The 23,985-nt window shown below is 42.0% G+C and overlaps 1 protein-coding gene across 7 annotated transcripts in view; it reads left to right on the plus strand.

Moving 5' to 3' along the window:
- The window catches only part of LOC114665585 (mitogen-activated protein kinase kinase kinase kinase 3), a 126,427-nt gene that overhangs the window by 42,430 nt on the left and 60,012 nt on the right, over nt 1-23,985 (plus strand). For all 7 annotated transcript variants that reach the window (XM_051919137.1, XM_051919138.1, XM_051919140.1 and 4 more), the window contains exons 4-12: nt 639-703; nt 5,774-5,829; nt 11,425-11,472; nt 12,811-12,853; nt 15,147-15,219; nt 15,962-16,093; nt 18,971-19,033; nt 22,819-22,900; nt 22,998-23,108. In XM_051919137.1, coding sequence (XP_051775097.1) covers nt 639-703; nt 5,774-5,829; nt 11,425-11,472; nt 12,811-12,853; nt 15,147-15,219; nt 15,962-16,093; nt 18,971-19,033; nt 22,819-22,900; nt 22,998-23,108 — 673 coding nt within the window. The remainder of the gene's footprint in view (nt 1-638; nt 704-5,773; nt 5,830-11,424; nt 11,473-12,810; nt 12,854-15,146; nt 15,220-15,961; nt 16,094-18,970; nt 19,034-22,818; nt 22,901-22,997; nt 23,109-23,985) is intronic.

Consider the following 23,985-nt stretch of genomic DNA (forward strand, 5'->3'; position numbering starts at 1 on the left):
AAGCGACTAGACTGATTCAGGGCTAGAGGGGTTGAATTATGAGGAAAGATTAAAAGAGCTGAGCCTTTACAGTTTAAGCATAAGAAGATTATGAGGTGACATGATTGAAGTGTTTAAAATTATGAATGGAATTAGTCCAGTGGATTGAGACTGTTATTTTAAAATGAGTTCATCAAGAACACGGGGACACAGTTGAAAACTTGTTAAGGGTAAATTTCGCACAAACATTAGGAAGTTTTTCTTTACACAAAGAACCACAGACACTTGGAATAAGCGACCAAGTATTGTGGTGGACTGGAGGACTTTAGGGACTTTCAAAACTCGACTTGATGTGTTTTTGGAAGAAATAAGTGGAGAGGATTGGCAAGCTTTGTTGGGCTGAATGGCCTTTTCCTGTCTAGAGCGTTCTAATGTTCTAATATTAATTCCCTAACAATGGCTCTTACATTACGTTTTACTATATGCCACTTTGTGAAATAAATAAACAAAAATTAAAAATGCTCAGAATTTGAAAATTGTTAACTTACCCCTGAATCTCCCCAGATATTATTCTATGCACAGAATTTCTACTTTATTTTTTGTGCAGATTGTTTTTTTTTAATGCATCTGTCTGAAATATGTTTATTTCTTTTCAACAGACGAGATAAATTATGGATTTGCATGGAGTTTTGCGGTGGAGGATCACTGCAGGATATATATCACGGTAAGCTTGGCCTTAATTCATATTCCATTACCTTACAAAATCCATTTACTGTTTATTATCGTCATTTATACCTCATTATATTACTGTAATATGTAAACATGATGCATGTTTCTTATTACCAGATCAGTCTGGAAGGACTTTGATGGGCTCTTATGATTTATAATATACCTCATGTTAGATGAATAATGTTTAAATCCTTCAGTATCTTGCACTTGAGATTGTTAGGATTTTAAACCTAATTCCTAATGTTTTATTCCTTTTTGGGTGCTGTTCTGGTATAAAGGTGTCCAATTTAGCATGATTATATGTATATTATGACAAAGAAAACACTGAGATTGTGGTGTTCAACAGCTCATCAACTTTGAGTGTCTCTGATGTTGCTCTTAGACCCCTTTACATATACACTCACCGGCCACTTTATTAAGTACACCCTGCTAGTCCTGGGTTGGTCCCCCTTTTGCCTTCAGATCTACCATAATTCTCCATGCCTCTGGAAACATTCCTCAGGTATTTTGGTCCATATTGACATGATAGCATCACACGGTTGCTGCAGATTCTCCCGTTCCACCACATCCCAAAGGTGCTCTACTGGATTGAGATCTGCTGACTGTGGAGTCCACTTGAGTGCAGTGAGCTCATCGTCATGTTCAAGAAACTTGTTTGAGGTGATTTGAGTTTTGTGACATGGCGCGTTTTCCTGCTGGAAGGAGCCATCAGAAAATGGGTACACTGCAGTCATAAAGGGGTGGACACGGTCAGCAACAATACTCAAGTAGGCTGCAGCATTTAAACGATGCTCAATTGTTACTTAGGGGCACAAAGTGTGCCAAGAAAACATCCCCTACACCATCACACCACCACCAGCAGCCTCAACCGTTGACAAAAGGCAGGATGGATCCATGCTTTCATGTTGTTGACACCAAATTCTGACCCTACGTTGAAATTGACACTCATCAGACCAGGCAACATTCAAAAGACGTGTTGGAAATCCCTAAGGCTGAAGCAGGTTTGTGCGTTTGTATTATTGTGATATTTCCCTCTACTTACCTTTTACCTTGGGGTAAGTTTACTCATCAGATTCGTTACCGGGTTGATCTACAGTTGCACCTTAAGATGAACACACACATACACACAGAAACTCAACAGTGCCGTATGAATGACAAACGCACAGCTGCTTAATCACTAGCACTTTAAACCATACAAGTGCCTTGTGAATAACACAACTTGCCACTCTCCCGGGACTTAATGAGACTTGCATACACACAGACCCTAATCACAACAGTGCCCCATGAATGACAGACACACAGCTGGTTAAGCTCTGGCACTTTAAACCACACAAGTGCCTTAGGAATAACACAGCCTGTCACTCTCTCAGCACTTCAAGAGACTTATTTATTATCAGCACGAACAACATACGATGTTTTAAAGATATCTCAGACCTAAATATTACTTTTGGTCTACAAGAATACATTTAAACATACAAAGGCTCAGCATCCTTGACTAGAGGCCATTTATCAGCCAAGAATGCCTTACTTGACATCCTGCTCCCTACTATTGGGTGGAGCTCACACCCTCCGCCTTAATAAACCTCGTAGCACAGAGCGTATGACAAACCTCCGGCTGCTCCAGGTGCTCAAAGAAATCTAACTTACTACTTCAGTCACTCTAGACATGAAGACAAAGCAGAGAAAGTTAAAAGCAGCATGGTATTTATTACAGTAATAATAATATTCCTTCATCGTCTCGCCACATGAAACTGGGCATTGTTGTGCACCAGGAGGAACCCAGGAGCCACTGCACTAGCATAGGGTCTGACAGTGGGTCCAAGGATTTCATCCTGATACCTGATGGCAGTCAAGGTGCCGTTGTCTAGCCTGTAGAGGTCTGTGCGTCCCCCCATGGATATGCCTCCCCAGACTGACCATCACTGACCCACCACCAAACCGGTCATGCTGAATGATATCACAGGCAGCATAACGTTCTCCACGGCTTCTCCAGACCCTTTCACGTCTGTCAGATGTGCTCAGGGTGAACCTGCTATCATCTGTGGAATGCACAGAGCGCCTGCCAGTGGTGGACTGCCAATTCTGGTATTCTATGGCAAATGCCAATCAAACTCCACATTGCCCACTAGAGGACGCACGTCGGGCCCTCAGGCCACCCTTATGAAGTCTGTTTCTGATTGTTTGGTTAGAGACATTCACACCAGTGCTGGAGGTAATTTTGTAGGCTCTGGTAGTGCTCATCCTGTTCCTCCTTGCCCAAAGGAGCAGATACCGGTGGGTCCTGCTGATGGGTTAAGGACCTTCTACGAGGGGCCCTGTCCACCTCTGCTAGAATAACTGCCTGTCTGTTTCCTGGAATCTCCTCTATGCCCTTGAGACTGTGCCCGGAGACACAGCAAATCTTCTGGCAATGGCACGTGGTATTGATGTGCCATCCTGGAGAGGTTGGACTACCTGTGCCACTTCTGTAGGGTGCAGGTATGGCCTCATGCTACCAGTAGTGACACTGACCGTAGCCAAATGAGAAACGAGTGACAAAACAGATGAGGAGGGAAAAATGTCAGTGGCCTCCCTCCAGCTGTTAAACCATTCATTCCTGTTTTGGGGGTCGACTCATTGTTGCCCCTCTAGTGCACCAAAGCAGCTGAAACTGATTAACAAGCCCCTCTGCTACTTAACTGACTAGATCAATAGCCCACAAGTTTCATTGACTTGATGCAATACTCGGATTTAAAAGTGGTCCTTTAATTTTTTTCAAGCAGTATATATATATATATATATATATATATATATATATATATAAAATCAACTTTCACTTTAACATCCAGCAATAATACTTTTATCTTTTTACAATTTTACTTGGGGAATATCATTAGTTCAGACATTTGAATGTGTTTGATTTGTTGTTTTTTCTTTTTTTTCTTTCTGTTCAAGGCTGCCAAGCTCGGATTTTAAGTAACGCCAAACACCCTCACACTGTTGTCATTATTAGATAGAGAGGTGATATGGCAGGCTTAGTCGCTAAGAGGTTTGACTGTAATCCGCCAGGTTCATTTCATAGCAAGTCACTGCCTGCCATCCATTTGTAACAAAATTTTGTGTCAATAATCGCAGCACAGCTCTGCGCCACCCTGGTAACAAGCAAACGTGACACGGTCTGCACACTACTAGTGTGTGACTAACTCGCAGGATGTGTTGTTCACACACTAATAGTGTGTGTATATATATATATATATATATATATATATAAATATATATATATATATATATATATATATATATATATATATATATATATATATATATATATATAAAATATGTGTGTGTGCGTAAAATAGAGATGGTTAGGCAGGGTAATCCTGCATTAAAGACACCTTATCACCTGCACTTCAAAACGGGTCACCCACCTGATTTTTTAAGGAGCATTTTCTCCATGGAAAGTTTTTTCTTGGCCATCACTACAATTTAAATGGTGTTAGGTTACATTTAAATAGATAATATTTTTGTGTAGAGTGCTCCTTTAACCTGAGTTCACAGCTTTGGGCTTGTGGGAAAACATCAGAGTAGCCATTGGAAGGCCCATAAAACAGAAGATCTGGACTTGTAGCCAGCAGCCACATCACCTGCACTTCAGAAGATGTCATCCACCTGAAACTCAGCATCTTCAGGCCCGGCCCGTACTTGGATGGCAGACCATGTAGGAAAAACTCGGGGTGCTGCTGGAAGAGGTGTATGTGAGGCGAGGCAAGCAGGGGGAGGTCAGCCTGTGGTTTGAATGTGGATCCCAGTGCCCACCAGTGCAGTGACACTGAAACTGTACTGTAAAAATGGCACCATCCTTCAGATGAGACATAAAACCGAGGTCCTGACTCTCTGTGGTCTTTGAAGATCCCTGGGCATCCTTTGAAATGATTTGAGTTTATCCTGATGTCCTGACTAAATCGTACATCATGGCCTTGTTCATTCTGGCCCCCTAGTCACCCCCTGTCTCTAATTAGCTAACTGCCTCTCAGCCCCTTCACCACCTAACAGCTCATGTGTGATGAGTGGACTGGTACAGTAATGGCTGCTGGGCCCTACATATAGGTACTGGCTGAAGTGGCTCCTCACTGTTTATCTAAAGCACTATATAAATGTCATTAATTCTTATTAGTTATAGCGCTGCTCAGTGGTTGCCAGTGCTCACCCGAAGGCTTTTTGCTCATTTCATTGCTCTTGATGGTAACGAGGTAGAGCTGTGGGATAAAGAAAGCAAATGTGACTGGAGTTGGACTTTGAGCCCCAGTTCAGTGTTGTTCCCTAAGAATTCTGGTACCAGGAAGACTTTAAAGAAGAGAACATCCTGTTTTCTGTTTATCTTTTCATTGTTAGAGGGGTCACTCAGCCTCTTGAGGACCGGTCATCTTGTGTTAACATTGAAACAGGGTGACAATTACATATAGCAGTGCTACTCGTATTAAACGAAATGTTCTGAACAGGCAGACATCAATGCATTTTTTCCCCGTATTGCTCAACAGTTAGGCCTCGTTCTTGCCCCCTTTCTATAAAAATCATTTTTGTCATTCTGTATATTTTTAAAATTGGGGCAGTCTTGGTGACACAGCGTTTAGTGCTGCCATTTTGCAAATTTAGTAGCTTGGCTTCAGATCCTGTACCTTTGGAGTTTGGATTTGCACCTCCTTGCGCCTTGCAGGGTTGTCTTCTTGGCATTTCCTTTTTTCCTCCTACATCCCCCAAAGACGTGAAGGGCTGGCTAATTCCAGATTCCAGAGGTTGTGTACGTGAGTGGGCCTTGTATTAGACTGGCACTCTGTCCGGGGTGTCCTGCTTTGTGCCCATTGCTGCTGGGACAGCCTTCAGTCCCCTGTAAGTGGTTATGAGAATATTAGGATGTTCTCAAAGTCTCCTCTTTAGTTCTTTTACTTATTCTACTGCTATACCGACTGCCCATAGTATTGTAGAAGAGTAAATATTTATTTTTTCACTCTTTTAAAATATGAAATATGTGAACTGAAATGATATTTTTACTTTTGCAGCTGGAAATAAGACTTTTTTTCCCTTTTAGTGACTGGGCCGCTGCTGGAAGCACAGATAGCGTATGTGTGTCGAGAAACATTGCAGGTAATTTTTTTTTATTATGTTGCTTTATTATTTTCAGAGTTGACCATTTTTAAATACCAAGCCATGATGTCCTTTGTTGTCACTGTTATTTAACTACATTGTGCGATTTGAAATATTTTAGTCCTTAATGAATCAGTTTTTTTAATTATAAGTTGTTGTTACTTTGTTGTCTTTATAGCGTTTGTCTAAAAATTGTGTGAATTGCTTTCAAGTATTTGCTTGTACAATTAAAGAATAAATCGGCTGTCAGAATGATGTGCACGTCTAAGAGAACTGAAAGTCGATCACGGAATTAATTTGCTCAGTTAGTGAAGAAGAAGTGCCACAGTAGACAAAATGTATTATTTGTAATTTATATAGAAAGCTTTAGACCACTTTAGAACACAGCTTTGTTTGTGAAGAGGTCAGGTCAGGTCAGGTTGGGGAGCATGCACTGGTACAGTGCGTTGCCGCACCCACCACATGTCGAAACAGCTTGGGGTCCTGGTTGGCAACCCCCCCCCCCCCAGGCAAACATGCGGTCCAGTCCCACCCTACAGAAATGACCCTCTATCTGCCGCAGCCAGATGTTATGTGGGCATTCCACCCTCAACAGTCAGGGTCCTGCAAGGTGGATCACCCTCGGGTTAATGGTGCCACATGGCCGTAGTGTCGCAACTGAGTCAGGTCATGTGTCTCATTCGGGACTCCATGAGCAACAGAAAGTCAAACCTGCGGTATCCAAGGATTCTCTGAAGAGACCCCACAGGAGTCCAGTCTTCGTCTCAGGTCACTGGATAGCGTCCACGTCTCACAAACAGAAAGCACCTTGACTCTCAAGACTTGGACCTTCGTCCTTTTGTTAAGATATCAGGAGCGCCACACACCCCTTTCCAGCGACCTTATGCTCCCATGCTCTCCCAATCTGTCTATTGACCTCATAGGAAGAGTCACCAGAGTCACATTAATGTCACTGCCAAGGTAAGTAAACCTCTTGATGAGGTCGACACTCTCTCCGCAGACAGACACACTGCTGATGTGCTCAAGAGGTCATTCAAGGCCTGCTCTTGGTTTTTATCAGAACCCTTCACAAGCCCAGACACTCAGACTCCTCACTCAGTCTCTCGAGACCCCCGATCAGAGCCTCCATTGACTCCACGAAGATCAAAGTCAAGATCAGTGATTCTCTCTTCACCAACAGATGTCCCACGACCCTACCCAACACCCAGTCCACGCAAGCATTGAACAGGGTAGGAGCAGAACACACCCTGATGGACCGCAGAATCAACTGGGAAAAACACAAAGGTTCTGCCTCCACTCTGCACAGCACTCACAGTACCAGTGTACAGGCCGGCCATGACATCCAGTAACTTCAGGGGGATCCCACGCAATAACTTCAAATTCAAAAACTCCAAAGGTATCCCTTAATGTGACTAGGGGAACGCGCAGCCAGGGATCTGAACCCACTCCTCCTTAAAGAATCCCTTTAGACTGGAATGGTTGTGGCCTTTGATTTTGTGGTCACAGAACTGTTTTTTGTGTTGATTTTGAGATGTCCTGCTTGAAGCTCCAACCATTTATGCTTCCTGGGAGGGGAGAGGCAGTTAGGTCACCCTGAAACAACCGTATATGGACTATGCTGATGAACTTGGTACATATGCAGTCACGATGCTGCAGACTTTCATTGGCTGGTCCATGGTATCTGTGTGAAATTGTCGACGGTTTTAGCAGAGAAACCACCCCACAAAATTAAAAGTCCACCGCCATCTTTCACGGTTGTACACGGTACTTTTCTGCATGTCTATCACTCCCTCTGTGCCAAACCTGACTCTGGTGTTTGTTGCTCTATTTTGGTCTCAGCTGACCATACGACTCGATCCCATTGAAAGTCCCAGTGATGTCTGCCAAAGTGTGGCCACTCGAGTCTGTTGCTGGATGACAGCAGAAGCTTTTTTTCTGGCAACCCTCCGAAACAATTTGTGGGTTATGTAGGTGGTGCCTGATCGTAATTTGGGACATTTTTAGACCCCAAGAGTATAAACACTAAAAACTTTTTTTCACATTCCGTTTTGCTTTTGTTTCACTGGAGTGGCAGTATTAGTGGAGGGTGCTGTACTATACATTAAAGAGACCCTCCTCAGTCTGGAGATGATTAATATGCATATATGTAGGCAAAATTACACAGAATTATGAACTGAAACGAGAAACAGCATCTCACAGTGTTGTTCTGGATGAGACATCTCAGAATTAGGCTTCAGATTCATGAGAAAAGGAAGTTCATATTTCAATTACAGCTCACCATAGCTGATCTGAGCAAAAAAAGAAGTCCATGAGGTTTTTAATTAAAATGTCTGTAACCACAAAGTGGCAATTTTGCCTCTCTAGGGGTCTCGTTTATAAAATCTCACGAGGATTCAAGTGTAAAAATATGCACAATGCAAAATAAATTCTGATTTATAAAAACCTGGAGTTTGCACATTTCTATACATGTTCACCCTTATAAAATCACAATCATTTTGGAAATGCGCGTATGTGAATGCATCTCGAACAACGGGCCGGTTACCACTCTGAAACAATCATATATGGACAATGCCTAATCTTACACGCCCTCTTAAACCGCCAACTGGCCCGGTATATCCTGTGAATAGCCCAGTCAGTATCTGCACAACAATTGCTACACGAGTTGCTGCGACAATGTTGGGTGAAAAAAACGAACAACGACACAAGACAAGACAACGCTCCCGTGCACAATGCTTTTTCCATAAAAAAGTTTTTGACTGACAAAAACATTCCTGTCCTCAATCATCCTCCCTGTTCGCCCGATTTAGCTCCCTGTGATTTTTACTTGTTCCTGAAAATCAAAAGTGACCTGAAGGGAACACATTTTTCTTCAGTGGATGAAGTGAAGACAGAACCGGCAAGCCTGTTCAAGCACCTCAAGCAAGAAGACTTCCAGCACTGTTTCAATCAATGGAAGATACGTATGGAGCGGTGTAGAGATCGGGAGAGGGAGTATAGAGAAGGTGACAATATTTAGAATGCTGTAATTCATCAATAAATATTTTATTGTGTCTCACCTTGTATGCAGTCACGATGCTGCAAACTCTCTTTGGCTGGCAGAGCAGCCTCCTGCCTGACACATCGAGTCCCATGTAAGAGCATGCGCAGCATTATAGCACTGCTCGTCTGTACTCTGGAGGTCCGGGAAAGGTGTTAGGTACCCACTGTCACCTGGCACATGTAGTGATATGATCGCTGTTACAGTGGATAGTACGAGTTGTCAAAGATGAGACAAAAGAGTCACAAAAAGATATGGGGCAGCTCACTTGTGTAATTATTCCTGGCTGCAAAAGAGTTAAATTGAGAGTACATATGTGTACAGAATCGAGTCCAAAACAGAACTGTCTTGATGAGGCAAAGATGGCGGTTTTAAAGCAGCGGATAGGAAGTGACGTCATCAGGGCCAGAACCAGAAGTGGCGTCATCGGGACCAGAACTGGAAATGATGTCATCAAACCTGGAACCAGAAATTACATCATTGGACCTGTAAACCGGAAGTGACATCAGCAGCAGCAGGCGGAATTTCCTGTAATCATTCTGCAGTGGAAAGAGAGAAAGGGCTAGTACACTCCGCCACCCCCTGGTCTGGCGTAGAATTACCCTCATTCAGGTCTTTTAGCTGTCTCCCATGCTCTCGTGTGTGACAGAGTCATATGAAAAACTGAAGGTTCAGGCAGTTACCTTACAACAAGCCAGTCACCACGTACACCACCATCATGTCTGCTAAAGCTACTTTTCCTCAAAATAAACAAATTGTGGGCTGACTTAGACGACTGACCCCTGACGTTTATCAGTCTCATTTTGGCATTGCAGATGATTTCTGTGTTAATGGAATGTCACTGCTTATAGTTAACAAAAGTGCCTCCATCCTCGATAGGTTCTATTATTGCAGTGTTTTTCAACCTGTGCACCTTGAGAGTTTCCCAGGTGTGCCATGCAAATAACAGTGTAGCGCGCCTGTGTCTAAACCTCAGTGGGACAAGCTCCACAGGTGGTCAAGTTCTGGGGAGGGCAGAACTACCTGTAGAAGCGGGCATGAAAGCAGATCCATGATCACTATGTTGCAGTCACAGCATTTCAAGCACTTTGGACGTGTCTCCTGGCTGCTAGAGTCCATCTGGCTGAGTGTGTGGTCACTGGCGAGTCTCACAGGCCTGGTGAATAGTTGGCACACGAGTTATCTCTGAGGCAGAGAGGGGTGGGCAAAGGGACAAAGCATCTGTCTGCAAATGCTGATATCGGAGTTTACCGGCTTCTCTGTTAGTTCCGTCCCATCAGACAGCTGAGCACATTTATGAGATAAAATGTTTTTGTGGTTAATAGAATAGTGGTGTGCCTTGGGATGGATTTAGTTACAAAAAGTGTGCCACCACAAAAAAAAGGTTGGGAAACAATGCCTTATTGCAATATGAGTGCAGTAAATTGCTCCAAATATGTTAGGAAAACTGGACGCTGCTTCAAAATGTCTTTTTATGTTGGCAAAACCTGTTATGTTTTATATATGTACACCAACACCAACCAACGAAAACTGAACGTAGTGCCTTGCCGGACAGTTAATTCACTTCCAGCACAGCAGGCGTGACGGAGCTGAAGCTTGACTGAGATATTCCTGACCGTTGGGCCATCTCCCTGAGAAGTGACAACAGGTAGCCGATAGAAACTGATGGGAAACTCAAAAAGTTCTTCAGTGAAAATACGCAGAATTGGCTGTTTTAAAAGGGAGCTGAACTAGTCTGTGCATCATACTCCTCACTCATCCATCCATTTTCCAACCCGCTGAATCCGAACACAGGGTCACGGGGGTCTGCTGGAGCCAATCCCAGCCAACACAGGGCACAAGGCAGGAACCAATCCCGGGCAGGGTGCCAACCCACCGCAGTACTCCTCACTTCTAAAGTTTAATATGTTTGTCACGTCAACACACTTATAATAGTGGCTTGGTGTTATGAGTTATATGCGTGAGTCATCATTTTACTGGTTTGGCTTCATTTCCCCAGTTGATCAATGATGTTGTCATTTCTCTGAAATGTTGCGTACAGATGTGTCGGAGTTGCCATAAATAGGCATGTGTTCTCCGGTCAAGTTTTCATTTACAAATACAGACTTTTGTGTGGAAAGTTGTATACGCACATTTTAGGCCTCTTTTTGTGCGTACGCAAGTTTTATAAATCTGACCCCAGGACACATAATGACGCAGTGGTTAGTGTTGACGTGTCCAGCATTCTGGGTTTTAAATCCTACACATTGTCCACCATGGAGTCCACACTTTCTCTCTGTGTCTGTTGGGTTTTCATCCTGGTATTTCCTGGTCTTATGGCTGACTCCTGCCCTCCCCTGCCCTTCCCTCTTGGTAAATACCTGCTGTTATGATGACTGGTTGAAACAGTTACAAGAAGAAGACTGTATTACTTGAAACTTAATTTTACAATTATAAAGCTAACATTTGCATGCAGTAATGACAGTAATGATATGGTCTACATTTAGTGTGTCCAGAACTGTAACAGAAATTTAATAAAAAAGGAGTCAGTAATTTGAAATTGTGCTTGTCATCTGCAGGGTTTATACTACCTTCACAGTAAAGGAAAAATGCACCGAGACATTAAGGTAAGAATGGCCTAACAATGAAATGAAGACTATGAGTACGTAGCGTATGTGTACAGCATGTATGTGCAACACCATATCTTACATTTCTTGTAAATTAGTGTTCTCCTGCTCCACTGTGTGAACAAACACACACACACACTGGATAGACTGAGCTTTGTTTGTCCCCAGGGAGAGATTTTGTCATTTTACAGAAGCTAGATAGATAGATAGAGTGAAAGACGCTATATAACTGATAGATAGATTTGAAAGGCACTATATGATAGATAGATGGATGAGTGAAAGGCACTATATAACAGATAGATATGAAAGTCACTATATGATAGATATATAGATAGGGTGAAAGGCATTATATGATAGATAGATAGATAGATAGATAGATAGATAGATAGATAGATAGATAGATAGATATGAAAGTCACTATAGATAGAGTGAAAGGCACTGTAGAACTGATAGATAGATATGAATGGCACTATATAATAGATAGATAGATGGATGAGTGAAAGGCACTATATAACAGATAGATGGAGTGAAAGGCACTATATAACTGATTGATAGTATGGACAGGTGGAAGAAAGATTCTTAGCCCTTGCAAAGTGTTGGGGTTCCAACTGGGTCACCCCCTTTATTATTGTAGCATACAAAGTAAATAGGCATTCAATGGATCTGAAATAAACAAAATTTGCTTCTATGGTTACAGTGGTCAGAAATGGTCTTGGGAGCTCTGTCCTTCTCAAAGGTTCAGGTCCAAATGAGACACCAACATTCAGGGGCGTTTCTCTTTTCTACCACTCCTACCAGAAGGGGTGTGGTTAGTTATCCCCAGGGGGGTGTCTTTTCTGGTCTGAAGGAGTAGAAAAAGACAAGTCTGTTAGCTGCAGCGTCCTCTCTCACCCTGGAACCCTGCTGGGGTCGCTGAGTGCTGTTAGGGGGCGCTGTTGCTGACAGGAGAGGACCTCCCTGGTTTCCATATGACCAAGATGGCACACTGTGGCACTGGAAGCATTTCTGGGTCCAAAAAAAAGGAGCCCGCCACCTCATATCAATAGGGAGATAGAGTCGGGAGGCAGCGGGTGACACTCACTGGAGACAGAAGGAGGAACAAATGTATTTATTTAAGTATTTGGATGGTGTTTGCATTTAGCAGTGTTGATGAAAAATAAAAAAAGTATTTTATTTGAACCCAGACTTGTGCTGGGTAACATTGTGTCTCAGCTTTGGGGCTCAGTTGTTCCCCTTTGTGGTCCCAGTGTATGGCGTACACTGTAAATAATCTGCAGTGGAGAAAATTTTAAATGAATGTCTTGTTTTCTTAATTTTTATATTTATTTATTTTTTTAGGGGGCCAATATTCTTTTAACGGATAATGGTTATGTGAAACTGGGTGAGTTCAATTCAGTACACTGTATTCTTTCACAGTCTCTTTCAACAGACACAAAGCACGTACAGAGGGTTAAAATGCAGCATCAGTAAAGTGTCTAATCAACACATAATCACACATCTAATTAAATGAGCACTGAAACAGAGACCATGGGGTTCAAAATATGATCAAAGTCATACCAAGAGATGCCCAGTGAAAAAGTAAATGCACCCCAAGAAGCAATTTATCTTTTTTAACATATGCAGACATATCAAGATTTGTTCCACAAAAGAGCCCAGGACTTCAAAACCAACTTGAGCTTTGACTGCAGGACCAGCTATCAGACCTTCTGTTTTATTTTGATTAAGACTGAGAAAATTATCAGCTATCCAGGATCTTAGTTCTACAAGACAATTGTGCTGCCGATTAGAACAATGTGAACAGGCCATTCAGCCCAACAAAGCCCGCCAGTCCTGTCCACTTATTTCTTCCAAAAAAACATTAAGTCGAGTTTTGAAAGTCCCTAAAGATTCATTGTAGAGTTGCACACAGGGATATAAACTGGCATGTCATCAGCATAACAGTGAAACAATGTATTAAACTTCCTAAAAAAAATAGCTCCTATAGGATGAAGATATATAGAAAATAAAATAGGACCCAAAGTGGATTCCTGAGGAACAGCACATTTAACATTAGCATTAGACGATAAAGAGAAATTGAAAGACACTGAAAGTGTCTACCATTAAGATATGACCTAAACCAGTTAAGAGCAGCCCCTTTAAGCCCCACCAGATATTCAAGCCGCAACATCAAGATATCATGAACAATGGTGTTAAAAAGCTGCAGAAAGTTCTAGGAGGACAAGGACTGCTGCCCACCTGAGTCAGTAATAAGAGGGATGCCATTAAATACTTTCAGGAGGGCCGTCTCAACACCATGATAACTCCTAAAGCCAGATTGGTAGATTTACAATAAATGATTGGAGTTGAAATTATCAACCAATTGCTTATAAAAAATTATTTCTAATATTTTAGCCAAAAATGGCAATTGAGAAATTGGACATAAATTAGCTAACACTCCCGGATCTAACTTGGCCTTTTTAGGACAGGGTCACACCATCGCATGTTTTAAAAAATGAGGGCACAACCCCCTCACTAACAGAACCAGTTATAAAAGCCAACAATCCCGGACCCTGGACATCAAAAGCCTCCAGTAAGAGGTGTGGTGGGACAACATCAAGAGGACAAAAAGTGGGTCTAAATATGTCAGTGGAACCTTTGAGCTGTAAAAGTGAAACAACATCAAAGGAGTCCAAAACAATGCCATGATTGAAACAATGGGTAGTATATAACCAGTTGGAACAATGGTAGAACGGATAGTATCGATTTTGAGGACAAAGAATGAAAGACACTGCTCATATGAATGAACAGTACTATTTAATCCCGTCTCTGAATGGAGGTAAATAGCCACATTAGTTACATTAAATAAGACCCTGGGTTGCGTAGAATGAGAGGATACCAAATTGGAGAAGTAATCAAGTTTATATTTCTTAATTGCCTGTTGGAAGTTAAACAGAGAAATCCTAAAAGTCTGCTTAGGTACAGTCAGCCTGTCTTTTTCCTGCCGCCATTCAGCAATCATACAGGCGCCCTTCAGCTGCTGTGTGGTGTCATTAAGCCATAGAGCAGGTCTTCCCTTTTTTCAGTGTATTTTGAGTTGAGCTGAGTTTAAAACTGTTTTAAACAGAATTGTCAATACAGTCACACTGGCCTTGTAGATCAAAACTGGAATACATTTTTATCAGTAAATATATTTCTAATGGGGATATTGACGTGAAATTTACACCTGATGTCAGTAACAACTCAAGTAATCCACACATACAGAGAAATCAAAACAAATACGTCCATTATAAGTAACTTATAATGGCTGTTATAAGTTGCATTGAGTAAATAGAGCTGGAGAAATATGTTTTTGTGTCTAACTTCATTTCAGGCTTCAATGCAACTAAATGTGAATATTTTGAAGGAGGCTGATTCTTCTGTATACCCAATATATATATCCTGCCAAGAATACTAAAATTAGAGTCTATCTATCTATCTATCTATCTATCTATCTATCTATCTATCTATCTATCTATCTATCTATCTATCTATCTATCTATCTATCTATCTATCTATCTATCTATCTATCTATCTATCTATCTATCTATCTATCTATCTATCTATCTATCTATCTATCTATCTACTTTGCCTTTTTGTTTTATTTTTTTGATTTCCCATAATTAACTGAACTTTCTCATATTCTTGTTTTTATGTAGCTGACTTTGGTGTGTCTGCTCAGATAACAGCTACATTAGCCAAAAGAAAATCTTTCATTGGAACTCCATACTGGTAAAGATTTATCACTATTTTAAAAGTTTACTCTGCTAAGTATAATATTTTGAATGATGGTGAAGTGACCTTAATAATAAGCATGTTACGGAAAAGCAGTGAAACTGTATTAAGGCAGTATGAATATGCTTGTTTAGTGTCATCAGTCTACATGTCTTATCTGTCACACACAAACCTGTGAACCCTTGGGCCTGCGTCTTCTACTGGACTGACTGGCTATGATCAGGTAGAGAGATTTTCACACAGTAGGAGCACCCGTTGATTTTTTCAAACAAATTCTTTCAGAGCAAAAACATTTGCAAGGTGCAGAGATGGGAATTCCAAAATATTTAGGAAGTGCATATGAATAATTATAAAAAGATGATGGTCATTTTTCCTTTGTTCCCGTATTCACTTGTCACTATGCCTATTTGTCAGTGCCCTTTTGTTCTGTGTGCTTTTATCAGTGCACCATCACCATCGGTCACAAGGCCGGAATCGGGTAGCAGCTGGCCATGTCTGGGCCCTTCTAGCATATATAGTGTCAGACACACACGGAGTAGGAGGCATCTTCAGGGCTCTTATATGGAATGTAATTCACCTCCTGACCACAGATCAGCGCTGTCCTTCTTGCCTCTGATTCTGGGAAGTTTGTCTGCTGTGCCACTAACCTGCACTTGAAGTTAACATAGACTGGATGAGTTTTGCTCTCTTGTCATTTTGCTGTTATTTAGCTGAAATGTTTTCATATCATTTCTTTTAGGATGGCTCCTGAAGTTGCTGCAGTAGAAAGGAAAGGGGGCTACAATCAGTTATGTGACATCTGGGCTGTTGGAATAACAGCGATAGAGCTGGCAGAGCTGCAGCCTCCAATGTTTGACTTGCATCCCATGAGGTCGGTACTATGGTAACCCTTTTATACTTTCATTGTCAAGAATATTCTCATGTTCAAAGGAATGGGTCTGATTAAGTGACCAAGGAAACAAAATTCTTCTCGTGCTTGGTAAATTAGAACACAAGGAAAAATAGCGGAGTCTTTCAATACATGGCCTTTTATTTAAAGTGCAGTAGAAGGAATGACAATGCGTTAATCGAAGTGTGATTACATCTGCTTAGTAACAGCTAACTGTGGAGTTCACATCCAGTGGATTCAGAAAATATTCCGACCCCTTCACTTTCTGCACTCTCTGTTGTGTTGTAGATTTAATTTAAAATGGACTAGGGGGCTTCGCCCACCCCCTCTTAAACAGTGATACAATGGGAAACACATACAGTTTTTTTTTTACCTCCTCTTTGCTCGATCAACTGCTGGCTTGCTGCTGCTGCCGTGCCGCGTGATCTTCATTTCGCGTGGCACACTTCTGTCATATCACCTATGTCCATATATTCGATCTCTTTTCGCTTTTACTTTTTCATCAGTATCGCATTGAATTTTTGATTCTGTGTTTGAACTTACATCGTGACAATGCAACATATAACTGCCTGTGAGCGAGTATCGTTTCTATCTCTCTACAAGAAATGTGTCTGACATAACCACGCAGGACTATTCCAAAGCTCTTTGCATAAGCTCTTGTCTCGCGCGGACATGGTTACATTGCTTGGCACGAAGACTCGTCCTGAGGGACGTGAAAGTGTTTCTGAGACAATCACGTCTCGTCTCCTTCCAAGATTTGTTTTATAATAGAGAGATACTTTTGCCATTTTTGACCATCAATCCACACTCAATAACCTGTAATAACATATTAAAACACATTTCCAGAAAGATTTGCAAATTTATTAAAAATCAAAAACTGAACTCTGTCCTTCCTAGAAGTATTCAGACCCTGTTCCAATCCCAATTGTGCTCAGGTGCCATCTATTAATTTTAATTCTCCTTAAGATTTGTCCAGAACTTGACTGGAGTCTACCTGTGGCAAACTGAATTGACTGGACATCATTTAGAAAGGCACACACCTGTATCTGTACATAGATTGTCCCACAATTCTCACTGCATGAAGCTCAAGGAACTCTCTGTAGAGTGTTGAGTGTTCTCAGGAGCAGAGTGGCCTAAATAATAATGAAATGGAAGAAGTTTGGGACCACCAGGACTCTTCTTAGAGATGACTGAGTATCTGGGCAAGACAGTGACAGTGTTGACCAAGAAGAGTGGTCAGTTTCAAAGAGCTTCAGAACTCCTCTGCTGAGATGGGAGAATTTGTCAGAAGGGCGACCATCTTAGCAGCACTCCCTCAATTTAGATGCAGAGTGGTAGAGTGTTGGAGTTGGCCAAATGACACTTAAAAGACTCTCAAAGCACAAAGAGAAAGATTCTCTGGTCTGAATAGACCAAAACTGAACATTTTGGGCGGAACTCCAAGGTCTTTATCTGGTGAAGATTGGGTACAGCTTAATCCCATCTCTATGGTGAAGTATGGTGGTGGCAGCGTTACGGTATGGAGACAGGGAGACTGGTCAGACCTGAGAGAAGGAGGTCTGCAGCCAAATACGGAGAGCTCCTTGAAGAAAACCTGCTCCAGAGTGGACACCAACTCATATCAAGGTTGGTTCAGTGACTCGAAACATGTAGCCAAGACAATGCTGAAGTGGCTTCAGGACAAATCTCTTGAGTTTCCATCAATGGCCCAGCTGAAGCTCAGACTTAAAACCTATGGAACATCTGTGGAGAGACCTGAAGGAGGCCATTTACCAATTCTTCCCATCCAATGTAGTGGTCACTAGAACTGAGGAAAGGAGGACTGCAGCCAAATACAGAGAGCTCCTTGAAGAAAACCTGCTCCAGATTGGACACCACCTCAGATTGGGGCAACGGTTCACTTTTCAGCATGGCAGTGATCCGAAACATACAGCAAAGACGGAGTGGCTTCAGGGCAAGTCTCTGTCCTTGAGTGGCCCAGCCAAAGCTCTTCAGAACATGCATGGTGACACTTCAAGTTGTCAGTTTACAGACACTTCCCATCTAATCTAACAGAGCTTGAGAGGATATTCCAGGAATGATGGGATGAAGTGCAGATGTGCAAATCATGTAGAGACTTCCAAGAAGACTTGAAAAATGGAGGAGGTTCAGTGATGTTTTAAGGTTGCTTTGCTGATGATTCCGTTCAGGACACAAATTCACAACACTATCTGTTCACTGTAAGGTAAAACCAGGGGTCCTCTAACTGGATAACACACTCAAAAAACATCCAGGAATGGAGGAAAACAACACATTGGGCCATTCTGAAGTGGCCTGCTGTGAACACTGGTCGAATCTCATTGAGCGGTGGGCCAAATGACCAGGTGAGAAATGTCACAATCCCACTCAGAGGTGCAGAAAGAGCTTGATGGCAGTTACGGTCCCCAAAGGCTGCGCTACAAAATTTTAGGTTAAGGAGATCCATATTTTTGTCCATGCCTTTTTAATTTTGTTTTATTATTTAAAATGATGTGTTTGGTCAAAAATCAAAAGCAAAGTTTCTCTTCTGTTAAATGTAAAATAAAAAGTTACGGCTACCGAGTACTTGTTGTTTCAGCTTAGTTTAGCAAAAGCTGAGATTATTTTTTTAATTAAGTGAAAGGGTACCAGTATTTTCAGCCACATCTTGAGCATGGGAAAGGCGCTATATAAATCAAATGTATTATTATTATAAAACACCAAATGCTCATCTTCAGAGTATTTAACAATTCCTGAGACACCAAATAACCAATGTTTATATCTTGGTTCAGAAGTAATGGTCAGTTTTATTTTCAGAATTGCATTAATCGTTATGTGTATGTTATTTTATGTTCATTACAGAGCTTTATTCCTCATGACGAAAAGCAATTTTCAACCTCCAAAACTTAAAGACAAAGTTAAATGGTAAGTGAATCAGTCAGTCAGTCATTATCCAACCCACTATATCCTAACACAGGGTCACGGGGGTCTGCTGGAGCCAATCCCAGCCAGCACAGGGTGCAAGGTAGGAAACAAACCCCGGGCAGGGCGCCAGCCCACCACCGGGCACACACACACACACACACACACCCACCAAGCACACACTAGGGACAATTTAGGATTGCCAGTGCACCTAACCTGCATGTCTTTGGACTATGGGAGGAAACCCACGCAGACACAGGGAGAACATGCAAACTCCATGCAGTGAGGATCCAGGAAGTGAACCCAGATCTTCTTACTGTGAGGCAGCAGCGCTACCACTGCACCACCATGCCGCCCTGGTAAGTGAATGCTGAAAAGATTTGGCCAAAAATGTGTCATCGAGGTCTGTTGGAAATCATAACACTGCGTTTTTGGATTTCCCACGTTTGAGGTGTCATTGCGTTCACATGAACTTTCCAGGTAGATTGCTCTTGATTTTCTATTTTATTTACTCAAAAAAGCAATTAAAAGAAAAGCTTTGTTAGAATTCCTACACGGCTCATGAAATTCAAAGTGGAACTTGTACATCCACAGGTAAGGCATCAGAGCTCCTCAGAGTCCTACAGTCAAGGGGATCCTTACCCCCAAAATCTAGAAGCAGGCTTTTGGCCTGCATAGGCCCAACAAAAATTGGTAAAAGCTCCTAAGTTATAGAAACTCAGAAAGGTGGAGATGAACCCCTGGGCTAAATACTAAAACAGTGTTCCTTTATATTCAAAAGATTACAAAAAAATATATTGTGGTCCCCATACGAAGTGACAGTCTTGCAATAGAAGAACTTTTGGGGCGCCAACCTGCCATCCCCTTTCAGTCTCAACAAATACAAACACATGATGGCAGAGGAAGGAAAACAAAATAATTGCCATGTAAAGTGAGTGGCAGCCATTAATCAGGCTCTTTAGTCGGTTTCAGCAAATTGGCGGAGCTCCTTAGCTCTGATCAACTCTTGTAGAAATGGCGCCTGCTGCCTGCTGGGCACTCAGCCTTTTATAGCCCAGAGATTGGAAGGGGCGGAGTCAGTTGCCCTTACTGGAAATTTCTTTGCACTGTAGAGGAAGAAAACGACAAGACAGCATCAGCACCCCTTCTTGCGCAGGGTGGTATCGCATACCCGGGAAGAGCTTGGAAGTGGGATCCTCAGACGTACATGCATGATGATATGTTCTTTAAAAAAGAAAGGGAGCAAAAAAAGGTTTTGCTAAAATGACAACCTTGGGACTCCATAATCCAAAGAGCAAATCTTAAAAGCAAGTGAAAGGAGTCTGAAAAAACAGAAAATCAAACACTGATAGGGCCCTAAATCTCCAAGATCTCAAAATAAGAGAGCTCCAAAGACCAGAAGTGTTAAGCAGGTTGCTGAGACATTAAGTCAAGTCCAGACTGCCACATTTTCAGTTAAAAATGCAAACATTAGCCTCTGTTTTCATCTTTCATTCACACTACCCCAGCACTGTCACGCCCAAAAACTGAGACTTTTGAAAATGCTCTCCAGAGCCGTATATTTCTGAAAACATTGCTGGAAAAGAAGAGTTTTAACAACGTGGTATCTACTCATGTTGTGATTGGTTCATGCTTATTGGTCACCCTGCATGGAAGGCCGTGATATTCCAAATTTACAGCATATTTACAACAGTTAGCTGGTTCCCCGAATGCACCTGAACGGTAGCCTTTTTTTTTTTTTAATTAAAGGGATCAGAAGATCAAAGTGAGGTCAAAAGAGAAGCCAAAGTCATAAACTAAATATCAAACCGATCTGTCGTCAAGTTTAGAATGATAATTAAAAACCAAAGACCCAAATGCCAGAGAAATGTACGATAGCCAAAAAGAGCTTGAACCTCAAAGGAATACAATTAACAACATTGTTATCTGATACTTGGATGACTCAAGAATAGACATACTGACCTTTATATGGTGGCACCGATGACGTCATGTGTCATGCACTCCTGGGTGGTTGTTGGTAATTTTCCACAACAACAGCCAACAGTGTTATGATCGTTAGAAATTATACATTTTCCAAACAGCTTCTAATGGAACTTCTAATTAATTATTTATAGAATACTAGCCGTTTCCGACGGCTCCACCCGTGTAGTAGTTAAACAGGACAGTGAGGATGGCCCTGCTCGTCTCTCTACTCCTGATGTCACTCTTCTCCTTCCCCTCTGCCCACAGCCTCTGTCTCGGATTAGCGCGAATATCTCCCTTCTACAAGCAAACTCTGATTCTTAGTGCGATGAGAGAAGTCGCAAAATCAACCGGAATGTTTTAAGGAAATTCTAGAAGAAAACCCGATGTAAATCCGTTAAGTAGTTCTCTCGTTTGCTAGCTAAGCGGACATAAGAGACGCCCTGAGTCTGACGCGTGAGTGAGGAGGGCCTCACCCCCCTCACCCTCGGCCAGCTGCGTGTCTCTCGGATTTGCACAAGCAAACTGTGATACATAGCGCAAAGAGAGAAGTCGCAAAATTAACCGGAATGTTCAAGCAAATTATAGAAAACCGTAAAGTAGTTCTGTCGTGAAAAGTGGACAGACAGACAGATGTAGGATTTTATATACAGAGAGATGGGTTTTTGGCACCTGGAGACCCTAAATTTAAAGTCTGTTTTGTTACATCTTACCTCATTAAAAAGTTTATAAGTTTTATCACGATAGACGAATTACAGGCTGTTGGTATGGCCGTCTCTGTGGAATTCCCCGGAGTGCACACATTTGTGCCATCATCTGGGCGACATTGTCGGGTATTCAGGCTCAATGGGTTTGTCTAAGATTGTGATAGAAAAAAACTTTATTTTAATTGACTTTCTGGCTTCTGCTTTGTTTATTTTACTCCAAAATTTTGATTTCATTATCACCTTTGACAACAGATCGGTTTGACTCCCGGTTTTGAATTTAGATATTCCTTGACTATTCATCTCCTGCTCATATCTCATTTTTTTCTTTTTACGGTCTCTAACGAGTCATTCTAGATGTGATCTTGGCCAAATGGCACCACCTGTGAACAAAACAAAATGGCACGGCGGGAAGGCGTTAAAAATTTAGAATTTTCTCAAAATACATGATGAGGGGAAACTAACGTCGAAATCAAATTCTTTGGGTCAAAAAATTCCCAAATAGATGTTGTAACAAAGGTGCTGTATAGGCGCCTGACCCGACACAGACTCACATTGGAGGCACATATAAAAACAAATAAACTTTTATTTTTCTTCACCTGTGGGGCACGTCTTCTCCGTGACCCCCACAACACAGTCCTAAATACACAAGTAAAGCACACAAGCACAAACACTCTTCCTTTCTTTGCACCACCACAACTCCCAGCAAGCGTAGTCCTCCTTCTCCTCTCAACTCCGGCTCCTGGAGTGATGGCTGCTGGCCCCTGTTATAGTCCACCCAGAAGTGCTCCAGCTGGTTGATTGCCGAGTTCCGGCTGTACTTCCGGGTGTGGCGAATACACTGCCCATAAGGGCTCAGGAGTCCCAGCTGCAGCACCCCCTAGCGGCGCCTGCGGGACCCAACAGGGCTACACCCAACTCCAATTCCCATGGAGCCCTGCGGGAAACCGAGGCACCGCTCCAACCCAGGGGGGCTGCCATCTAGCGTCCAGGGGGATGTATTGCACAGTCCGAGGCCACAATGTATAGATTGTGAGGATTCACCCAGGATTTTTCACAAAAAAATAAATTACAGACTTCTATCAGAACACCTTTTAAGTTTATTCTGCTTTCTTCTTCTAGGACAAATAATTTTCATCATTTCGTGAAAATGGCACTGACCAAGAATCCTAAGAAACGGCCTACAGCTGAGAAGCTTTTACAGGTAACCTTTAATTTGCTAATGATTTTCTTATTTAAAATAATATAAGTAAATATTTTTAATTTGCAATCTTTCTCAAAAATACTTTATTACTTTGCAGCATCCATTTGTAACTCAACCATTGAGCAGAACCCTAGCAATTGAATTGCTGGATAAAGCGAATAATCCTGATCATAGTACTTACCATGATTTTGATGACGATGATCCAGAGGTAAAGTTTTTCTTTTTTTACGTTACTTTTAAGAAGTTTTTTTCAATAGGAACTAAATAACGTTGTAAAGATTTATCAAGAATCTAGTTTATATGGCATACTGTAAGGAATATTTACATTAAGGAAGTCCATTATGACTGCGCCGTCAGCGAGCATTCAGACTCCTTCATTTTTTACACGTTTTATTCTGCTGCAGTCTTGTGCTAAAATCATTTCAGTTGATTCTTTCCCTCATCAAGCAACACACAACACCCCAGAATGACAAAGAGAAAAAAGAATTTTCGAAATCTGTGCAAAATTATTAAAAATAAAAAACTGAAATATCACACTGACACATGTATTCATACCCTCTGCTATGACACTTGGAATTTGACTCGGGTGCATCCCATTCTATTGATCACCACTGAGATGTTTCTACACCTTGTTTGGAGTCCATTGTGGTCAGTCCAGTTGATTGGACCTGATTTGGAAAGGTACTCACACATACCCCAGTCTATAGGAGGTCCCACAGTTGAGCAAACACCAAGCTGTAAGGTTGAAGGAATGGCCGGTTTGGGTCGAGGCACAGATCTGGAGGACGCTGCACCATTGCAGGCTCCCAAGTGCATGGTGGCTTCCATGATTCTTAAATGGAAAAAGGTTGGAACAACTGTGACTCTTCCTAAAACTGGCTGACAGACCAATTTGGGCAAATGGGGGAGAAAGGAGATGGTGAAACAAGAGACCAAGATCCAAAGAGTCACTCTGGCTGAGCTCCAGAGACCTGGTGTGGAGATCAGAGGAACTTCCAGGAGGGCAACCACCACTGACACACTCCACTAATCTGAGCTTTATGGCAGAGTGGCCAGATGACATGTGAAAGTCCGCTTGGAAATTA

The sequence above is a fragment of the Erpetoichthys calabaricus genome, chromosome 15 (genome assembly GCF_900747795.2).
Source record: "Erpetoichthys calabaricus chromosome 15, fErpCal1.3, whole genome shotgun sequence".
NCBI classification, from domain to species: Eukaryota; Metazoa; Chordata; class Cladistia; order Polypteriformes; family Polypteridae; genus Erpetoichthys; species Erpetoichthys calabaricus.